The 15911-nt window shown below is 35.2% G+C and overlaps 3 protein-coding genes across 3 annotated transcripts; 2 read left to right on the forward strand and 1 right to left on the reverse strand.

The window, feature by feature from the left end:
- The first annotated feature begins 828 nt into the window (after positions 1–828).
- LOC120328411 (uncharacterized) lies at positions 829–11584 on the forward strand. The gene is made up of 13 exons (XM_039394882.2): positions 829–2004; positions 2876–3185; positions 4017–4184; positions 5192–5293; positions 5382–5536; positions 6072–6192; positions 6395–6498; positions 7057–7180; positions 7859–7968; positions 8338–8448; positions 8786–8940; positions 9297–9415; positions 9781–11584. Exons 1-13 carry the CDS (start codon positions 1916–1918, stop codon positions 10897–10899), a joined length of 2787 nt encoding a protein of 928 aa, XP_039250816.2. The 5' UTR covers positions 829–1915; the 3' UTR covers positions 10900–11584.
- On the reverse strand, positions 11077–13318 carry LOC120328414 (cytochrome b5 domain-containing protein 1-like). The gene is made up of 4 exons (XM_039394884.2): positions 13115–13318; positions 12950–13026; positions 12242–12460; positions 11077–11553 (listed from the first exon to the last, which is right to left on the reverse strand). Exons 1-4 carry the CDS (start codon positions 13242–13244, stop codon positions 11323–11325), a joined length of 657 nt encoding a protein of 218 aa, XP_039250818.2. The 5' UTR covers positions 13245–13318; the 3' UTR covers positions 11077–11322.
- Positions 13319–13547: 229 nt separating this feature from the next.
- Positions 13548–15183, forward strand: LOC120328412 (enkurin-like). The gene has a single exon (XM_039394883.2). It carries the CDS (start codon positions 13640–13642, stop codon positions 14402–14404), a length of 765 nt encoding a protein of 254 aa, XP_039250817.2. The 5' UTR covers positions 13548–13639; the 3' UTR covers positions 14405–15183.
- The last annotated feature ends 728 nt before the right edge of the window (positions 15184–15911 follow it).

The raw sequence follows: 15911 nt of genomic DNA on the forward strand, positions 1-15911 counted from the left end.
ATAATGGAAATTAAGTTATACAACTATTTTTTGGAAACAGAACTAAAAACTGACAAATAACACGCAAAACTATAAAAAACGAGGCAATGTTTACAACCCTGCTTGAACATCTGTCTGAGCGGCTGCAGAAACTGCAATTATTTCTTATAAGCGTTAAGGTAATAAACAAGGAAATTGATTCTCCGGAAATCCTAATGTTAAGTAGCTAAATACCGGTAACAGGCTATTGTTACTTACTAAATATTGTATTTCATACAATTTCAATAATAGACATTAGAACAGACTTAAAAAAGCCGAACGGAAATTCCGACGCCAAACGTGTTTGAAAACTGCCAAAATGGGCGTTAAAAAGCCAATATGGCAACCCTGCTATCCATGGCATAGAACAGTGGAAGTTTCCCAGACTCTTGACCCCGAAAAATTCTTCCCATTCTCTACTACTGCAAATACCATGATTATTTTGAGCTAATTTTAGCGTAGCCTATTTCATCTTTTTCGGGAGAAATTCCTTCAACTTAAATTTTTCGGGGGACATAATACCAAGGGAGATATTTGATTTACAGCTAATTTTTTAAAACACGACTGAAAACTGACAAATAACATGCAAAACCACGAAAACGAGGCCATGTTTACGACCATTCTTAAATATCTGTCTGAGCAAAAAAAGTGCCCGAGCGGCCACACAAATTGCAATAGTTACGTCGTTGTTGAATTCTTACGGATCGGTCATTGTTACGAAATAAGGAATAGAATAAATAAATCAATACTCTGGGAAACATTTTTTCAATACTTCGCCTTGGTCATTTCGCTCTGCTCCGACCTATGACCTCGAAAAATAATTTTTTTTTTGATTAGTTAACATACATTTTAGCATTTGCGATCTTTCATTGTATTGTTATGAAGTTATGTCATTGTGATCGTATGGTTTTTGAGATTGATAGAAATTCAGAAATTGCTAAATTGATTCACTCTGACACGGTGGAACTCGCCAATCTGTCAGTTCGTTGTTCTCTGAGGATTCTGTGATTGCCGACTCCGACAATAATCAGCTTAGTCGATATATTTTAACACAAATTTTTATTTACTGATCGCTCAGTTGCTAGATTACCTGTACTGGTATAGGTTACTTTTTTAATTAGTCGTTCAATTTGGCAATCCTTAACGCTGTAACGCAATTTTTTATATGGAGTGGCAAATAATAATTTTTCACTTATTTTTTTCTGATTTTCCCTTTCCGCCTTTGGTTTATAATTAATTTATCTAAACCGCTGATTTTTTATATATCTTCCAGTCTTTGTGGTTGTATTTAACTTATGTGTTGTATACATGTATTTGTTGGTATGGTTGTAGAATATATGATGATGTGAGTGTGTATCATATTCTTAAGTGAGTGAACGGATAGTAAAAAAAATTGCAAAAGATTTATTTATTTTCAAAGCGGCAGCATCTAAAATATTCAGGGGCAAAGTAACTTTGTAATTCAGTACTTGTAGCTAAAATTTTGTTGCTAAAAGAATTACATTTGGTGGATAGTTTGGAATTTATGCCAGAAAAAATAATAACCTGTAAATAATCATTTGCAAATTTTGTCTTGAGTGATGAAAGCTTTTAAATAAAAAAAAAACCTTAGAGACGATTATTATACCAGTATAATGCAGAATCTCACGCAAATTTCTTTATGCTATAACATATTTAATGAGTATGTGTATTTATGTTTCAGTGATCTCCATGTCTGTATGTAGACTAAAACATTCATGGCTTTGGCAAGTACTTTTGTATTAAGCTTGTATGTGACAAAACATAGCATCAATCGGCAATTAGGTGTTACAAGTCAAAGACACTGATTTCTGAGAGAAGAATTGTTGGTGGAGAGAGCGAATTTGTCAACAAACAATTCTAATCAGAACTTGAAGTAATGGCTACTGTTTTCCCACCTCCTTCTGGGGGTCAAGCTATTATTGAACAGTCACCATCACAAAATCTTCCTGGAGTACAGAGACCTAGGTAATACAACTTTTTTTATAACTATTTGAAACTGGAGAATACCACAGATGTTGTCTGGTTGTTATCTTGAACTTGTTTTGATTCACCAAACCATTTTATTTCAGTCTGTGTGTGACCATGCTTGATCAAGTCATAAGTCAGTTATATAATCTATACTAGATATGTTGACCCCATTATTTTCGCCTTATAAATATAATAAATTTAACAAGAGTTAATATTTTACACCTGCTCTAAGTCAACCATTGAACTACTATATTTGCACTTGAACAAAGCTAGAAAATTTGATTCTGCTCCTTATCTCTTTTATTCCTTTATTTTTCAAACAACTCCTTAATAAAGGTTACTCTGTGTAGCCTATAGGATTTGTTTTATGCTGGACCCTCATAGGAGGTTTAAAGTTAACGCCCCTAGAAAAATTCTCATAAGATGTAAGGTGATAATATATTTATGAGAAGTTTTCAAGTAAACTCTATGTTCTATCTTTTCAAATTGTTATAAAGAGCTAAGTTATGCATTGTCATCTTTCTTGTAAAGTATTGGAACCAATTTGAAATTGTTACTGAGTGCTTATTGGTTTTGGTAGAAAATTTGGTACTCTCGTAGTGTGTGTACCAGGTTAGGGTTAGCCCAAAATTGCATTTCGATTTCCCTTATTTTAGTTCTATTATGAGTTCGGGGACTGTCTATGTTAGCCAAGTGAATATAATCCATGCCCATAGGTTTTAGTTCCTTTACACAACTTGATGTAGAGTATGCGAACAAAATTAGTTACCTCAATATTCGTACACACACTTCTGGACCACCGGAAATTTACTATATCTACCCTAAGCTCTACAAATAAGTTGCTCAATATTATGCTTTTATTTTACAGGAACTACACTCCATATGTTTTTCAACCAAACTTTTTAAAGCAACAAATAAAACAAAGAGTAAATGAACTCATTCCAATGTTACCGAATTCTGTTGCATCGGGTGCAAACAGCGCACCACTTGGTGACCCATCAGATAGATTTCGTAATATGAATTCACACATGCCGAATCAACCTAGTAGTTCGAACCATACACAAGCTTCGAATAGTATGCAAAATTCATCTTCAGCATTACCTGATGACATCACTGGAAGGAAAAAAATGGGAAGGAAGGTGATTGATTGGACATCATCATGTGCTCTTCATTTAGAAGTAAGTTCCAAACGATAAGGTTGATTAGTTTTCAACAAAATTTGTTGTATAAAGCTGAACCCTTTGATACCTGGGGTATACTGCGATACTATAGGGTGAGCTACTTTACATATCGTGCTGCAGGACTTATCTACCATGTGAAATGAAAATATCTCTATTTCACTATTAAGCATTTTATTCATATATTTAAAGGTACACATTCCAGATTATTATGTGCCGTTAAGGGTGGCCGCTAAAGGACCTGAAAGGTTGTTGAGCATTGCCCCAGGTCCTGAGCCCACCCGTAAATAGGTCTCTCATCTGTTGGTTCTCAATAACTGCTTCAATAAATAGTTTTATGAGTTTCTTCCAGCTTCCGGTGCTTCAGTGGTCATCTACAACTGTACTTCTATTGCACATGTAGGAGTTATGACCTCACGCTAAGCAAATATTTACAAAACAAAAATATTTTAATTTTAATAGTGCATTAAAAATAATATTTTTTGAAATTTTCCCAGACCACTTGCAAAACAGCTGTAAAGCATTATTAGAATTCTAGCGCGTTTTAGTGCTATATTCTTATATGTTCATTAATTAGAAGTTAGAACCCTGTTTATTACTATGAGCATTGGTAAGGATAAATTGTCTATACCTGACAAAACTATCACTGAAATGTCTACCATGGCTTTTTGTATATAAGTCGGTGATGGAATAGATTCGAAATAGATGCGTCACAATTCTCATCTTAGCAATTGGATTTGCAAAACAAAGAAAAATCAATGGTATTTTTTGACCTGATTCATACCTACGGTAATTTCTATTTTGCTATAATATTCTTATCTATTTGAACAGAATCGAAGATTTGACCGAGACTTCACTGATGTCCCAGAATTAATGCCAAATACTTCTTTTAATATTGAAATGCAATCTGTAATTGCTTATAGAGGAAATCCAGTTTCCAGTATAACTTCAAAATTTGTTCGGAGTGCAACAAATAAAATGAAATGTCCAGTTTATAAGGTGAGTATTTCAGTCAAAGTTTTCTTAACACGAGGCTTTGGCTCCTGATCCAACACTTATAGTAGGAATCTTTTAGGGCAGGGGTTTGCAACCTGCGGCCCACAAGGAAAAAATGTGCAGTCCTCGTAGAAGTGTGAATTTTGAATTGTGCGCTGCCGGCAAAACAAGATTTTAATTTAGTTCATTGGGGTATGTGCGATCAACCACAATAACTTTGCGTTGCATATCCTACACCTGAGTTCAATTTATTATCTATGCCTATGACATTACAATGCTTTTTTTGTGCCTGCAAAAGGAAAAAATTGTGCAGTCCTCGTAGAAGTGTGAATTTTGAATTGTGTGCTGCTCGCAAAACGAGTTTTTAATTTAGTTCATTGGGGTATGTGCGAGCAAAAACAATAACTTTGCGTTGCATATCCTATACCTGAGTTCAATTTATTATCTATGCCTATGACATTACAATGCTTTTTTTGTGCCTGCAACTACCAGAAAACCTATGTCAAATAGAGGTGCAGCCCCAGTTATTTGTATCCGTCCCTGGTATTTGAGGTTGCACACCCCTGTTTTTGGGCATCAAAAAAAGGGCCAACAACTGGCACACAAACAGATATGCTATTTTGATATTAGTTTCCTGTTTTTTTTCCAAATTAAAGCTGTTTTATATGTTTCTTCAATGCACAACTTCTATAGAAAGATAAAATTTCAATATTGGGGTGTTGATACATAAACTATATTAATTCGGGTCAGAACTGGTATATAGACAATATACAGTCCTCTCCTTTTTTGTGAACTAAAATAGTTTCGAGTCATTACCCTCTGTTAATATTTGTCAGAAGGCATCTTGTGTCAAGCAGTATTTATTGCCACCACAATAACTTTATACAGTTTCTTGTGGCCTTCCTTTTGTGGATGTTTGCTGTTGCTTTTTTTTATACTAAATGCTTTGAATTCATATATCATTTAAGATAAATTAAAAAGATATTGAGACATTTTTGTTTTAATTTTAGGTTGTTTGGACTCCTGATGGTCGACGTCTCGTTACAGGATCTGCTAGTGGAGAGTTTACATTATGGAATGGAACTGCATTTAATTTTGAAACTATTCTTCAGGTAAGAGGAAACTCAAATTCTGTGACAGATTCCTAGATTAGTCTGTTGTGACGAATTTCTATTGAATTTGACTGATTTTTCATTTTAGGCTCACGATTGTCCAGTCCGTGCAATGGCTTGGTCAAACTACGATAGTTGGCTTATTACTGGAGATAATCAAGGTTACATCAAATACTGGCAATTAAATATGAACAATGTTAAAATGTATCAAGCACATAAGGACCAAGCTTGTAGATCAGTAAGGTAAGAAACTTGACTTCTGTCAAGAATTTCTCCATTCCTCACTTAGAAGAATATTTTTTAGTGGGTCAAAAAAATGATCATTTATTTGGCACTTGGCAGACTACTGCCTGTCATGTGTCATCATTGTATAATCTGGGTTAGGTATAGGCATAGCTTGCAGTAAAAGTTTCAAATGCATGGACGCTAATTGAAGCAAGATCTAATAAGCTGTTATGTGAACCACGTGATTCGAAAGAGTCTACAACTTCCCGAACATAATCAATATATGATGGGTTCTACTAGACACACAGCGTCATTTCCTAGCTTTTAGAAGGATACACCCGTTTCCAAAGGGGATCAGATTATTACATGACTACCGTAATCTCATTTTTCTCTAATGTACTGGTCATTATTAAGCTTCATTGTGATAGACGATGTCCTATGTTTTCATAATGTTGGAAAATCTCAATTTTTGTTTTGAGTATAAGAATAGAAATTTTTTTTTTGGCAGGAAAATTGCTTTGGATGACTAATTAATATTGTTTGATTTTTCTAGTTTTGGACCAACCGATCATAAATTTACAACAGCTAGTGATGATGGTACAGTAAGAGTCTGGGATTTTTTACGGTGTCATGAAGAAAGAATTTTAAGAGGTCACGGTGCAGATGTAAAACAGGTTTGTTAAAAAATTTCTTCAATATAAATGATGATATTTTACAAGATTGTATGTTTTTGGTTCGTCCATGCGGCCTAATTTTTTAGTGTGAGATAGAAAAATAATTATCAAAAATGTGTCTTCATCTTCTTACTTTGTGAATGACTCAATGATTCAATACCATATGCATAAACCTTAACACTTTTTTCATTCAAAAATTTAGGTTGCCTGGCATCCAACTAAAGGTATTTTAGCATCAGCAAGTAAAGATTTACATACACCTGTTAAACTATGGGATCCAAAGTCAGGACAGAGTCTTACAACATTGTGAGATATTTTATGTTTTTTTAAATTAACTTTCACATCTTCTTGAACTCTTTTTGATTAAATGCACCACTTACAAACGTGATAGAAAAGTAGATTATAAAGCTGAATGGGTAAAGAGATATACTTTCTGGGCCTTGATCCATTGTAAAAAACGAATTATATATTAGAATCAATACAAAAATATTCTCAATATTTCTAACTGTTCTTGCAAATAATTTTATTTGAGAAATCACCAATTGAAGTCTCACAGTATGATCAAGAATGGCTTTAAAAACCGTAATAATCAGAAAAATAATTAATAAATCAATGTTCATCTCTAACTTTGTTCATTTCATACACATTGAGTATACATTGATTTATATTTTCTCTTTGTTGAACATGTAGAATATATTGATATTCCCTGTTTCAAACTTTTATTTTAGAATGTATTCGGAATAGTAGTTTATTTGGTAGTCTATCCCCAGCTCCTGCTGTACATATATTTACAGTTGTCCGTTACTATCATCATGCGTAGTATCTTGCACTGCCTCTAACTTTACAATCATTTTATTTTGTCAGACATGCACATAAAGGCACTGTTATGGATGTGAAATGGAATCAAAATGGCAACTGGCTTCTTTCTGCTTCTCGTGATCATCTAATTAAACTTTTTGATATTCGAAATTTAAAGCAAGAAATGCAGGTATTAGGACTTTGATTCTTGTACACGGATGCTGATCAAGTTTTTTTTCTATATTCATCACATAAAACATGATTTGCTTAAGTAAAGTTTGGAAGAAATACTGATTTGTTTATTTTTGTCTCGCAAGTCACAACCAAAAAGGGACAAACTGGGCGTTCCAGTAATTTTTGATTTGAGTGAAATGATTTATATATAGACTTGCAATGGATGACTCGGCAGTGTGTTGAGTACCGTGCTAAGCGCTTGGAATACGCTCGCCACCGCACCCCTGATTACCCTTCACAGGTTCGAATTCTATGCGGGGATAATTATTTGTGTAACCGCTTGTCGGTTACAGCTTCCTTCACCATCGAGCCCATGCATTTGGAAACAAATACTTGGCTACCGTAACTAATTCATACCCGACATGGACTGGTAACGGGACGAGTGGCCGTGGTTCGCCATATGAATATGCCGTCTAAAGTTTTACTCTCCCCCAGGATAATTATGTAAATCCTATCCTAATTACCGGTAATTAATTAATAATTAATTATCAAAGTTTGCTTTGGTCGATGGACATTAGTTAATAGTATGTTTATAAATTCCATACCTTGTGTCCCAATAAGCTAATTTATTACGGTAAAAAAAATAAAAAAAAATTTTACTAAAATGTTGACAAACTATTATTGTTGCTGTCAGGTGTTCAGAGGACATAAAAAAGAAGCATTTTCTGTCTCATGGCATCCAATACATGAAGATTTATTTGCTAGTGGTGGGTCTGAAGGAAGCATCATATTTTGGCAAGTTGGGTAAGTAACAGATCTATGGATCGACTGTGCTTTAAAATAATTCTGTGAAACCGAATATTTATTTCACATGATCTGCATCTGAAATTCACATAAATTTACAGTTTGGTCATCTATAATTTCTGCCAGAATTACCTTTATTATGATCTCAAGATCTATTTTTCAGCAAAATCCTGTAATAAACTGGGAGTTTCTTTTGATCAACTGAATTCACCAAAATGCCACCAAACACATTCACACTTTTTCAGTTTGTTTATTTTTTCATATTATTCAAATGAGAAATCAAAACAGTTTGTTACATCATACTTCGTCATTCATATTTTTATGGTTAATCGATGCACCATTGATTAATGTTGAACCTTTTTGTTACAGGGAAGAGAAAGAGGCCGGTTGTTTAGAAGGTGCTCATGAGAGCTTAATATGGAGTTTAGCTTGGCATCCACTTGGCCATGTTCTTGTTTCTGGGTCTAATGACCACAGCACGTAAGTAGACTCTCCATTGAACAGGTCAACTTATATCACTATGTTTGACCAGCCTAGATCATTGTAGCCAAATTGCATAATTATTGCATAATTTATCACTACTATGAAGCCACTATAAAATTAGGAGATATATCTCACTATAAAGAAACTTACTTACTTTTTGCTTTGGATCTAATATTCATCAGAATTTTTTATACGTTTAGTAATTACGGGGTTACTGAAATTTTTCTGAACCATAAATTTGGCATTGAAGTTTATCACCTCCTCATAGTCTTACAGAAAGTTTATTCCTAAAAGTTTGAATCTTTGTTTTGTCATGTTTTTTATTTTTTTTTAGAAAATTCTGGGCTCGAAGTCGTCCAGGTGACTCAATGCGAGATCGTTATAATTTATGTCTACTGCCTCCTTCACAAGAAGAAAATGTTGCATCAATTGCTCCTGGTTCCCTGAGAGAACATCACGAACTATCAAATGAAGTGCCAGTAATTCCAGGTTAGTTATAGACTTGTAGTTTAGTTTGGGGATGAAAAATATTTTATAAGTGCCACAGCGCACTAGTGTAACGAGAGGTAATTTTGAGTGTCCGACTTGAAATATCAATCCATTTCCTGAAAATTAACTGTTCAAGTTTAAAATTTGATATCAAATGATCATATTTGTTAAAATTAACACTGTTAGAGTACGACGGCTGGCTATACTGGACATTCAGTCATTTCTCATTGTTCATGTGCATTTATTTACAACCATTGATAAAATGTGCATATATTATAAAATATTCCCATTTGTATTGAATGAGATAGTTTGATTGTTACCAGTGACATTCGTTTGGCATGTATGTCTGATTGTAGGTATGGGTGATGCTGATGTTGCTGCTGCAGATATAGCGAAACGAGATGAGGAAGAACAGAAATCCGGAATTCCTGGACTTGACTGGTCATATGAGGAAAAGAATGAATTTGAAAGAAAGGTTAGTTTCAGCGAATTTTTACATGTATCTTTTTGGAAATATAAATCATATCCATTTATTTAAGAGAAGAAAGCCAATATAGCAGCTAATTCATGTGGGTGCAGTCTCATGTCCCCTCGCAAGATACTGAATACAGAGTTACCTATTTTGCAGAAAAAATTCATTATTCAGAAATTATATTGTAAGAAGAATTCTTTTAAGGATTGGATTTGAAATTTATATATATTTTTCATATATTGTCACTCACTTGAATCTTTGTTGAACCCCAGTTTATCCTAGATCCTAATTTTTTTACCTAAAGTTGTAGCATATTTTACTTCCCCCAGAACAATACGCTGAGTTAATATGTGGTAAATTTGTTGCAGCTTTCATCGCAGTATGATAGAAGAAAGATACCCTATGCAAGACCTGTTCCAAGAGCCTTTGTTGCAGCTTGGGAAGCTAATAAGGAAGGTGCTCCTCCAGATCGACCAAGGTCACCTCGTTTCCACGACAGAGATAGAGACTTTGGAAGACATCGATGGCGGGACAGGTTCGATGATCGCCCTAGGGACAAACCTGGTCGTGATTTTCGCAACGGACCTAAAGACTCAGATAAAAGTGACGATGACGGTCGAATTTTTGTTGATGGTTTTGAAGTAACTGCTGATTTTGATCCTGATAAAATCAAAAGCATTCAAGCTAATTCTGAAAACAGGAGACTTAGTCCTGACAGGGGCCCCACAGAACGCCCTGGGCATGATCGAGGTATTAGAGGTCCAGAAAGGCTCAGCCCTTATCGAGAAGGCAGGGGACCAGGGCCCTCGGGCAATGATTTAGGTAGCAGGGGGCCTGATCGGCCAGGCCCTGAATTTGATGGCCGGGGTCCTGGGCATGATTTTGGCGGTAGAGGGCCTGATAGGGGCAGCCGCAATTTTGAAAGACCTGGACCCGATCACCTTAGACCTGACATGGGTAGCAGAGGTCGCCTTGGGCCCCCCTCCCCTGAGCGTGCAAGAGGTGAGCGTTTTGGACCAGAAATTGGTGGCCGGCGACCATCTGGGCCTCCTTCACCTGAACACGCAAGGAGAATTGGTGGAGACACGGGTCCTCCAATGCGTAGGATGTCACACGATATGCCTGATAAAAATCGTCTGCGTGATGAATTATATGAACAGGTTAGACGTAGCGGAAATGAAGAAGATATGGCTCTCATACGAGAACTTGAGGAGTATGGTATACCTTTGGAGGGTGGTTTAGAGCCCGAGATATTTTATGATGAAAATGGAGGACCTATTGATCCACTCGGACAAATGCAGAGACCTGGTATCGATCGGCCACTTGGTGATGCACCACCTAGTTTAATGGATATGGGCGAATTACCAGCTAGAGGCCGTGGTAGAGGTTTTCGAAATAGAGAAGATAGGGGAAGAGGCCGAAAAAGGCGAGGTAGAGGTCGAATAACTCCTCCTAGGATGAGAAGAGGTGGAGGGCCGCCAAGGTGATCCCACAAAGTAGCGAAAACCGAGCTGCTTGAGTGGCCAAAATGTTCTGTTCCAAGGTATGATGACAATCTGCAGAGATGATGCCTTTTCATTGACAAGCTGGTAACTGTCCTTTCAGATGCTATCCTGCGCAAATAATGTCTTTTTGAACAATGGTTCCACATAAAAAATGTTCCATGGTGTTTGAATATTTTGTATTTGGTACAGAGAGTTTCTTAGGAAACAGGCTTATAATTAGTTAAATACATCGTAAAAATATCTAAGCTAAGAAGTATAAACAAATAACAGGGCTCAACAAATCTTAATCCTTTAAAATTGCAGAGATCATGCATCAATATGGAAACTTCTTCTGGCACTAACTTTAAGCTTCTTATTTTTATTTACAAACCCTGAAAAGTGAATTTGGAAATGGATGAAATTATATTAAGCTTCTGTTAGGTCATCGTTAAAATACAGGTGGATGCCAGGTGTCCACTGTTCATAATCCATGCTTAGATCATAAAAGTCTCCATCTTGATCGGATATTCCATTTTCTTCCAAAGTTTTATTCATGTCCAGTGGAACTCCGTCATGTTTCCATGTGTAACTGCTGGCATGTGCGTTGTACTTGAGATACCTCTTCAATATTTCGTGCATATTTTCTTCGGAGCATACCTGAGTAATTAAATTAAGTTTTTCTTCGCAACTATGTCTGTTTTTATGGTCTATTTAAATTAGATTTAGGACGTGGCAGAGTTGATTTTTTTATGTGGATGTCAGTGAGCCTTATGGTTCAAGAAAGTGGAATTGATTCCCTGGGACCCTGCTTTGATTGAGTATGGAAGCAATTTTTTTTACTTATTGAGATGGTATCATAATTTAGTTTAATCAAATGATGTGGTCTATAGTAGACATGGGCAAATTGCGGGCCAAATCCGGCCTGTTTGGTGATTTAATCTGACCTGCCTGATGCTGCTGCAACCAAACTAAAACCGAATTTTGAGGTTTGATCTAAAAAATAGCTCAAAGAATTTGTTAAGAATGAGATTAAATTTAGTTTTGGCACAAGGCTTATTGTTTTCCACTTTTGCTTCAGTAACACTGTAAATATTGTTTATAAAATGTAACTTTTTACGTCACACATGGCCCGCCAGTGTAGGTGGGCAAAAACGTTGGCCCCTGGTCCAAAAACCTTGCCCACCCCGGGTCCATAGGGTAAATTATCATTACTTTTTGTAAAATATTTCCATTCCTATGACTGGTGATAGCTTGCGCTCATTGTATATTTCGCCATCAAACCTGTTAGTTAAGTAGAATGTTTTCATACATTTGCCCTGAACAAAACTTTATTGAATAGGCATACCTCAATAATTTGTTCCTGAGATGTTAAGGTATTAACTATTCTGATCAATCTCGTTTTTGCGCTCAACACTCCAACTTCGTATTTGTTATCTTTCCACCAAGGTCGGCCAAAATCGTTTGCCCAGTCTGAAGCAGGACATGATGGAGGGACATGGACAAATCTGCCATGAGGAGTGTGATACTTTCGAGTTCCTGTCTTCCGGTCTATGTGCGTTCTAATCTGAATGTATCAATAATATGATTGATTTTCAGATTCAACCATTAATATAAAATGGATAGGATAAGTTTATAACTTACCTAATCATGCAATTGAATTTGGTATGCACTTCCAAATTTGCTTTATATATTTATATAAAATATAAACTATTATTTATAAAAGTATTATGTAAACTATTATTTATAAATTCCCCCATCCTTTGCTTGTGATATGGGTGAAACCAGTTTTTACTAAACATTGGTATAAGTGGGATACAGATAAACACACCCATTCAATAACACCACTATGGATTAGGCATAATTTAGGAGTATTAATGAAGAATATTACTAAAAGAAGACTTGCTCAAGTCAAAGCTGTCAAGTCAGATCAATAAATGCAAATGAAGTTGGTTTAAAATATGACGACACAAATGAATATTACACTGACTGAAAAAACAACTGTGTAGAAATTGTGTGTAGGAGTGACAAGATAAAAAAAAATTAATGAGCTCACATCTGCTGTTTTATCATCAAACCAGTGAGAAATATCTTTCCCCGCATTGCTTATGATGGGTTTCAATAGAATATCACCTAGAAAATAAAAACAGATAATAAAAATAGAAAGTATTGAAGATGTTACGATTGATGTAATGCAGTCATGTATGGTCAGTTATCTCACCTGAATATTCTTCACAAAGCGGTGTGAGGTCGTATACTTTCCCCAAATATGATACCCAAACATCTTTTATGGTGTTGTGCAGTCCGACCTCATTTGGTGTATAAAACGATGGGCGTTTATTAGCTGGCATTACATTTGTTAAACTTCCAACTTGACGGATCAGAAAACCCAGTCAAATTTCTCTCAGCTTTGTTTGTCTCTATGACGATATTATTCACTAGGTGGAGGTTGGAGACAAATATTTAGATTTTTATCAAAGTTTATATGTATAGTAGTTTTATAATAATATTTACTGCAAATGCTATGAAATGAATAGTATGATGTTTTTCATCTTATGTTATATATTTTTTGCATGATTTGCATTGGCGGTATTGCATAATATATAGGGTAATTTCTACATCGGATTCAGTTTACTCGTTTTGTTGCCATGACGATAAGTGGCATCTAGCTAATGATAGTCGGCTTTCGCTCCAGTCGTGTTTGCTTGGTTCTTAGTTAGTTGATCAGTAAAAATTTGACAGCGAAATGGACGGAGGCATGGAAAGTATATATAATTTAATTCCTATGAAAATAGAAAAACCTCCTAAGCCGCCCCGATATGAGTCGAAATTTCGCACGACAGTTAAAGACGAAACTAAACAAAACAGGTCTCCGAACAAGACTATGGGACCAGCAAAAGTTGATGTTCCCACACCTGGCGAATTTCTGAAAAAGAGATCTGGAGAGCCCCAGTTACCAGATAGGAAAGATCTTTTTTTTGATGACAAAGTTGGTCGCAAGCCACCAGTTCCAAGGAAAGATGACAAGCCTTTGATGGGTATTCGCACAAACAAAAATTTTATAAATACAAATGCTGTTGAAAATATAATGTCCGTACCTAAAAAGCCTGTGCCAAAATATGTTGACACAAGGTGGGGTGATAATGGCCTCCTCGAACACTCCGGTTTGGTTCCAAAATATACAAAAAAGAATGACTATGGCACAGTTCCTGAATATTTGAAAAAACGAAATGAAGAAACCCGTCGAGCGCAAGAAGAGTATGATCATTATATACGTGAACGGATGCGACAGGGTGCAATGAAACAATTGACTGATGAAGAACGGGATGGAATAATTGGCGGTCTGAAAAAGAACTGGGAAGAACTTCATCATCAATATCAAGGATTGTCGGTTGTTACAGACACTGCACCAAAGAAGAATCGTAAAGAACGAATGGAGGCTGAAATGAAACAACTCGAAAGAGACATTGAATTGATTGAACGGCATAAAATTATATACATTGCTAACTAACTTTGGTCAGATTATTCTTACTCATTTTCTTTTAGACAACGCTCCACTAGTTGAAGTCAAATTTCATAATAACATTTAGGGATACTTTCTGTGAAATGTTATCTACAGAGTTCTATTTACTTCTACCTTTACGGGGAAACCAAATTTAAATATTTCGCACCTGGTTTAACTTTATTTACTTTTTAGGATTTGTCTCAAGTTGTTTTTAAATATCTGAATTCTTCCATGAATTTATTACTTGTAAGAGTACTTTTATGCTTAATAAGTGCCTTAATATATGTATTCCACAATTTCTTCAAAAACTGCAAAGCTGTTTAACTATGTACAGTACTTGTCCACTGTTTTTCAAATTATATAAAGTCACCATTATTTCTGAATTATTTACAAGCTCTATTTTATTACCGAGTTTTTCTATGCTGGAAGGATAATATTAGTCAATATGCAGCACATTGACAGCCGAGATCCCAAAGTTTGGGAATTAAGTTTGTCACCATGCTTAACAACTTGTAAATAAACGTTATTTTGTTACAATTTTGGTAGTAATTCCAATTTTTTTTTCAAATATATCTTCTCAAATAAACTGAACAAATGTTGTAGGAGTGGAAGCATTGGCAACTTATGCTCAAAACAAATGTAGGTGCAAGTTTGAAGTTGCTATTATAGGTTAAAGTAATACAATGCTCTCCTATACACCCAGGCTTCTTATAATTTCGAACAGCTATATTTTATTTGCAATTCTGACGTCGAGATAAGATTAATATCAAATTTGCTAAGTTGGATAGCCTTTGATTGGTACATTCTTGATTGAAAGCCTTAGTCTCACGAATTGACTAAATTTGCCATGCTCGAGTGCTTTAAGCAAGTTCTAGAAATGGTATTATGTCTGTCTGAAACGATTAGGTAGGCAGTTTCTTAAAGCTAACACCCATAAGAAAAATGAATCCAAATTGTGTAATTTCTCATGTTCTCTTTGGCCTTGGACTTACTCTATCATGGAAAACAAGAAGATTTATAAAACATTACAGTGATATCATTGTGTTTAGACATTTTATTAGCACAATTACCATATACTTTCATGACCGATATGCAGAAAATAACACATTTTTCGGAGAAATTGTAATTACCAATATGCCAAATTCGAGGTTGAACATTTTGTAAAATATGTGATAACCACGATGAAACGACAAACACAAAATTGAAAGATACTGAACTAGTAATACATAACAATTATATATATTAAGCATAATATTAAGTGTATATAAATGAGATGCCCATTTCCACTACGGCTTTGGAGGAAAATGGAGCAGGAGGAAAATGGAGCAACAACCATACAGCAAATCAAATATTTCAATCATATGATTAACCATCCATATAACAAATGAACGTAAAATAATTTATAGGAAACAGATGGTGCTAGCTAGAGAATTCCAGATTTTAAAAAACTTAGGAAGTAAATATTTAGTCTAGAACTAGATGTTAGTTAGGTTATGTGAGATTAACAATCTAA

Source organism: Styela clava, chromosome 7 (genome assembly GCF_964204865.1).
Source record: "Styela clava chromosome 7, kaStyClav1.hap1.2, whole genome shotgun sequence".
NCBI lineage: Eukaryota > Metazoa > Chordata > Ascidiacea > Stolidobranchia > Styelidae > Styela > Styela clava.

Coding starts and splice junctions, on each gene's coding strand:
- LOC120328411 (XM_039394882.2), top strand. CDS start 1,916: ATGGCTACTGTTTTCCCACCTCCTTCTGGGGGTCAAGCTATTATTGAA. Junction 6,499..7,056: donor GGACAGAGTCTTACAACATT/GTGAGATATTTT, acceptor TTATTTTGTCAG/ACATGCACATAAAGGCACTG. Junction 9,416..9,780: donor AGAATGAATTTGAAAGAAAG/GTTAGTTTCAGC, acceptor AATTTGTTGCAG/CTTTCATCGCAGTATGATAG.
- LOC120328414 (XM_039394884.2), bottom strand. CDS start 13,244: ATGCCAGCTAATAAACGCCCATCGTTTTATACACCAAATGAGGTCGGA. Junction 12,461..12,949: donor TTGATGATAAAACAGCAGAT/GTGAGCTCATTA, acceptor TGATACATTCAG/ATTAGAACGCACATAGACCG. Junction 11,554..12,241: donor CTCAGGAACAAATTATTGAG/GTATGCCTATTC, acceptor TTAATTACTCAG/GTATGCTCCGAAGAAAATAT.
- LOC120328412 (XM_039394883.2), top strand. CDS start 13,640: ATGGACGGAGGCATGGAAAGTATATATAATTTAATTCCTATGAAAATA.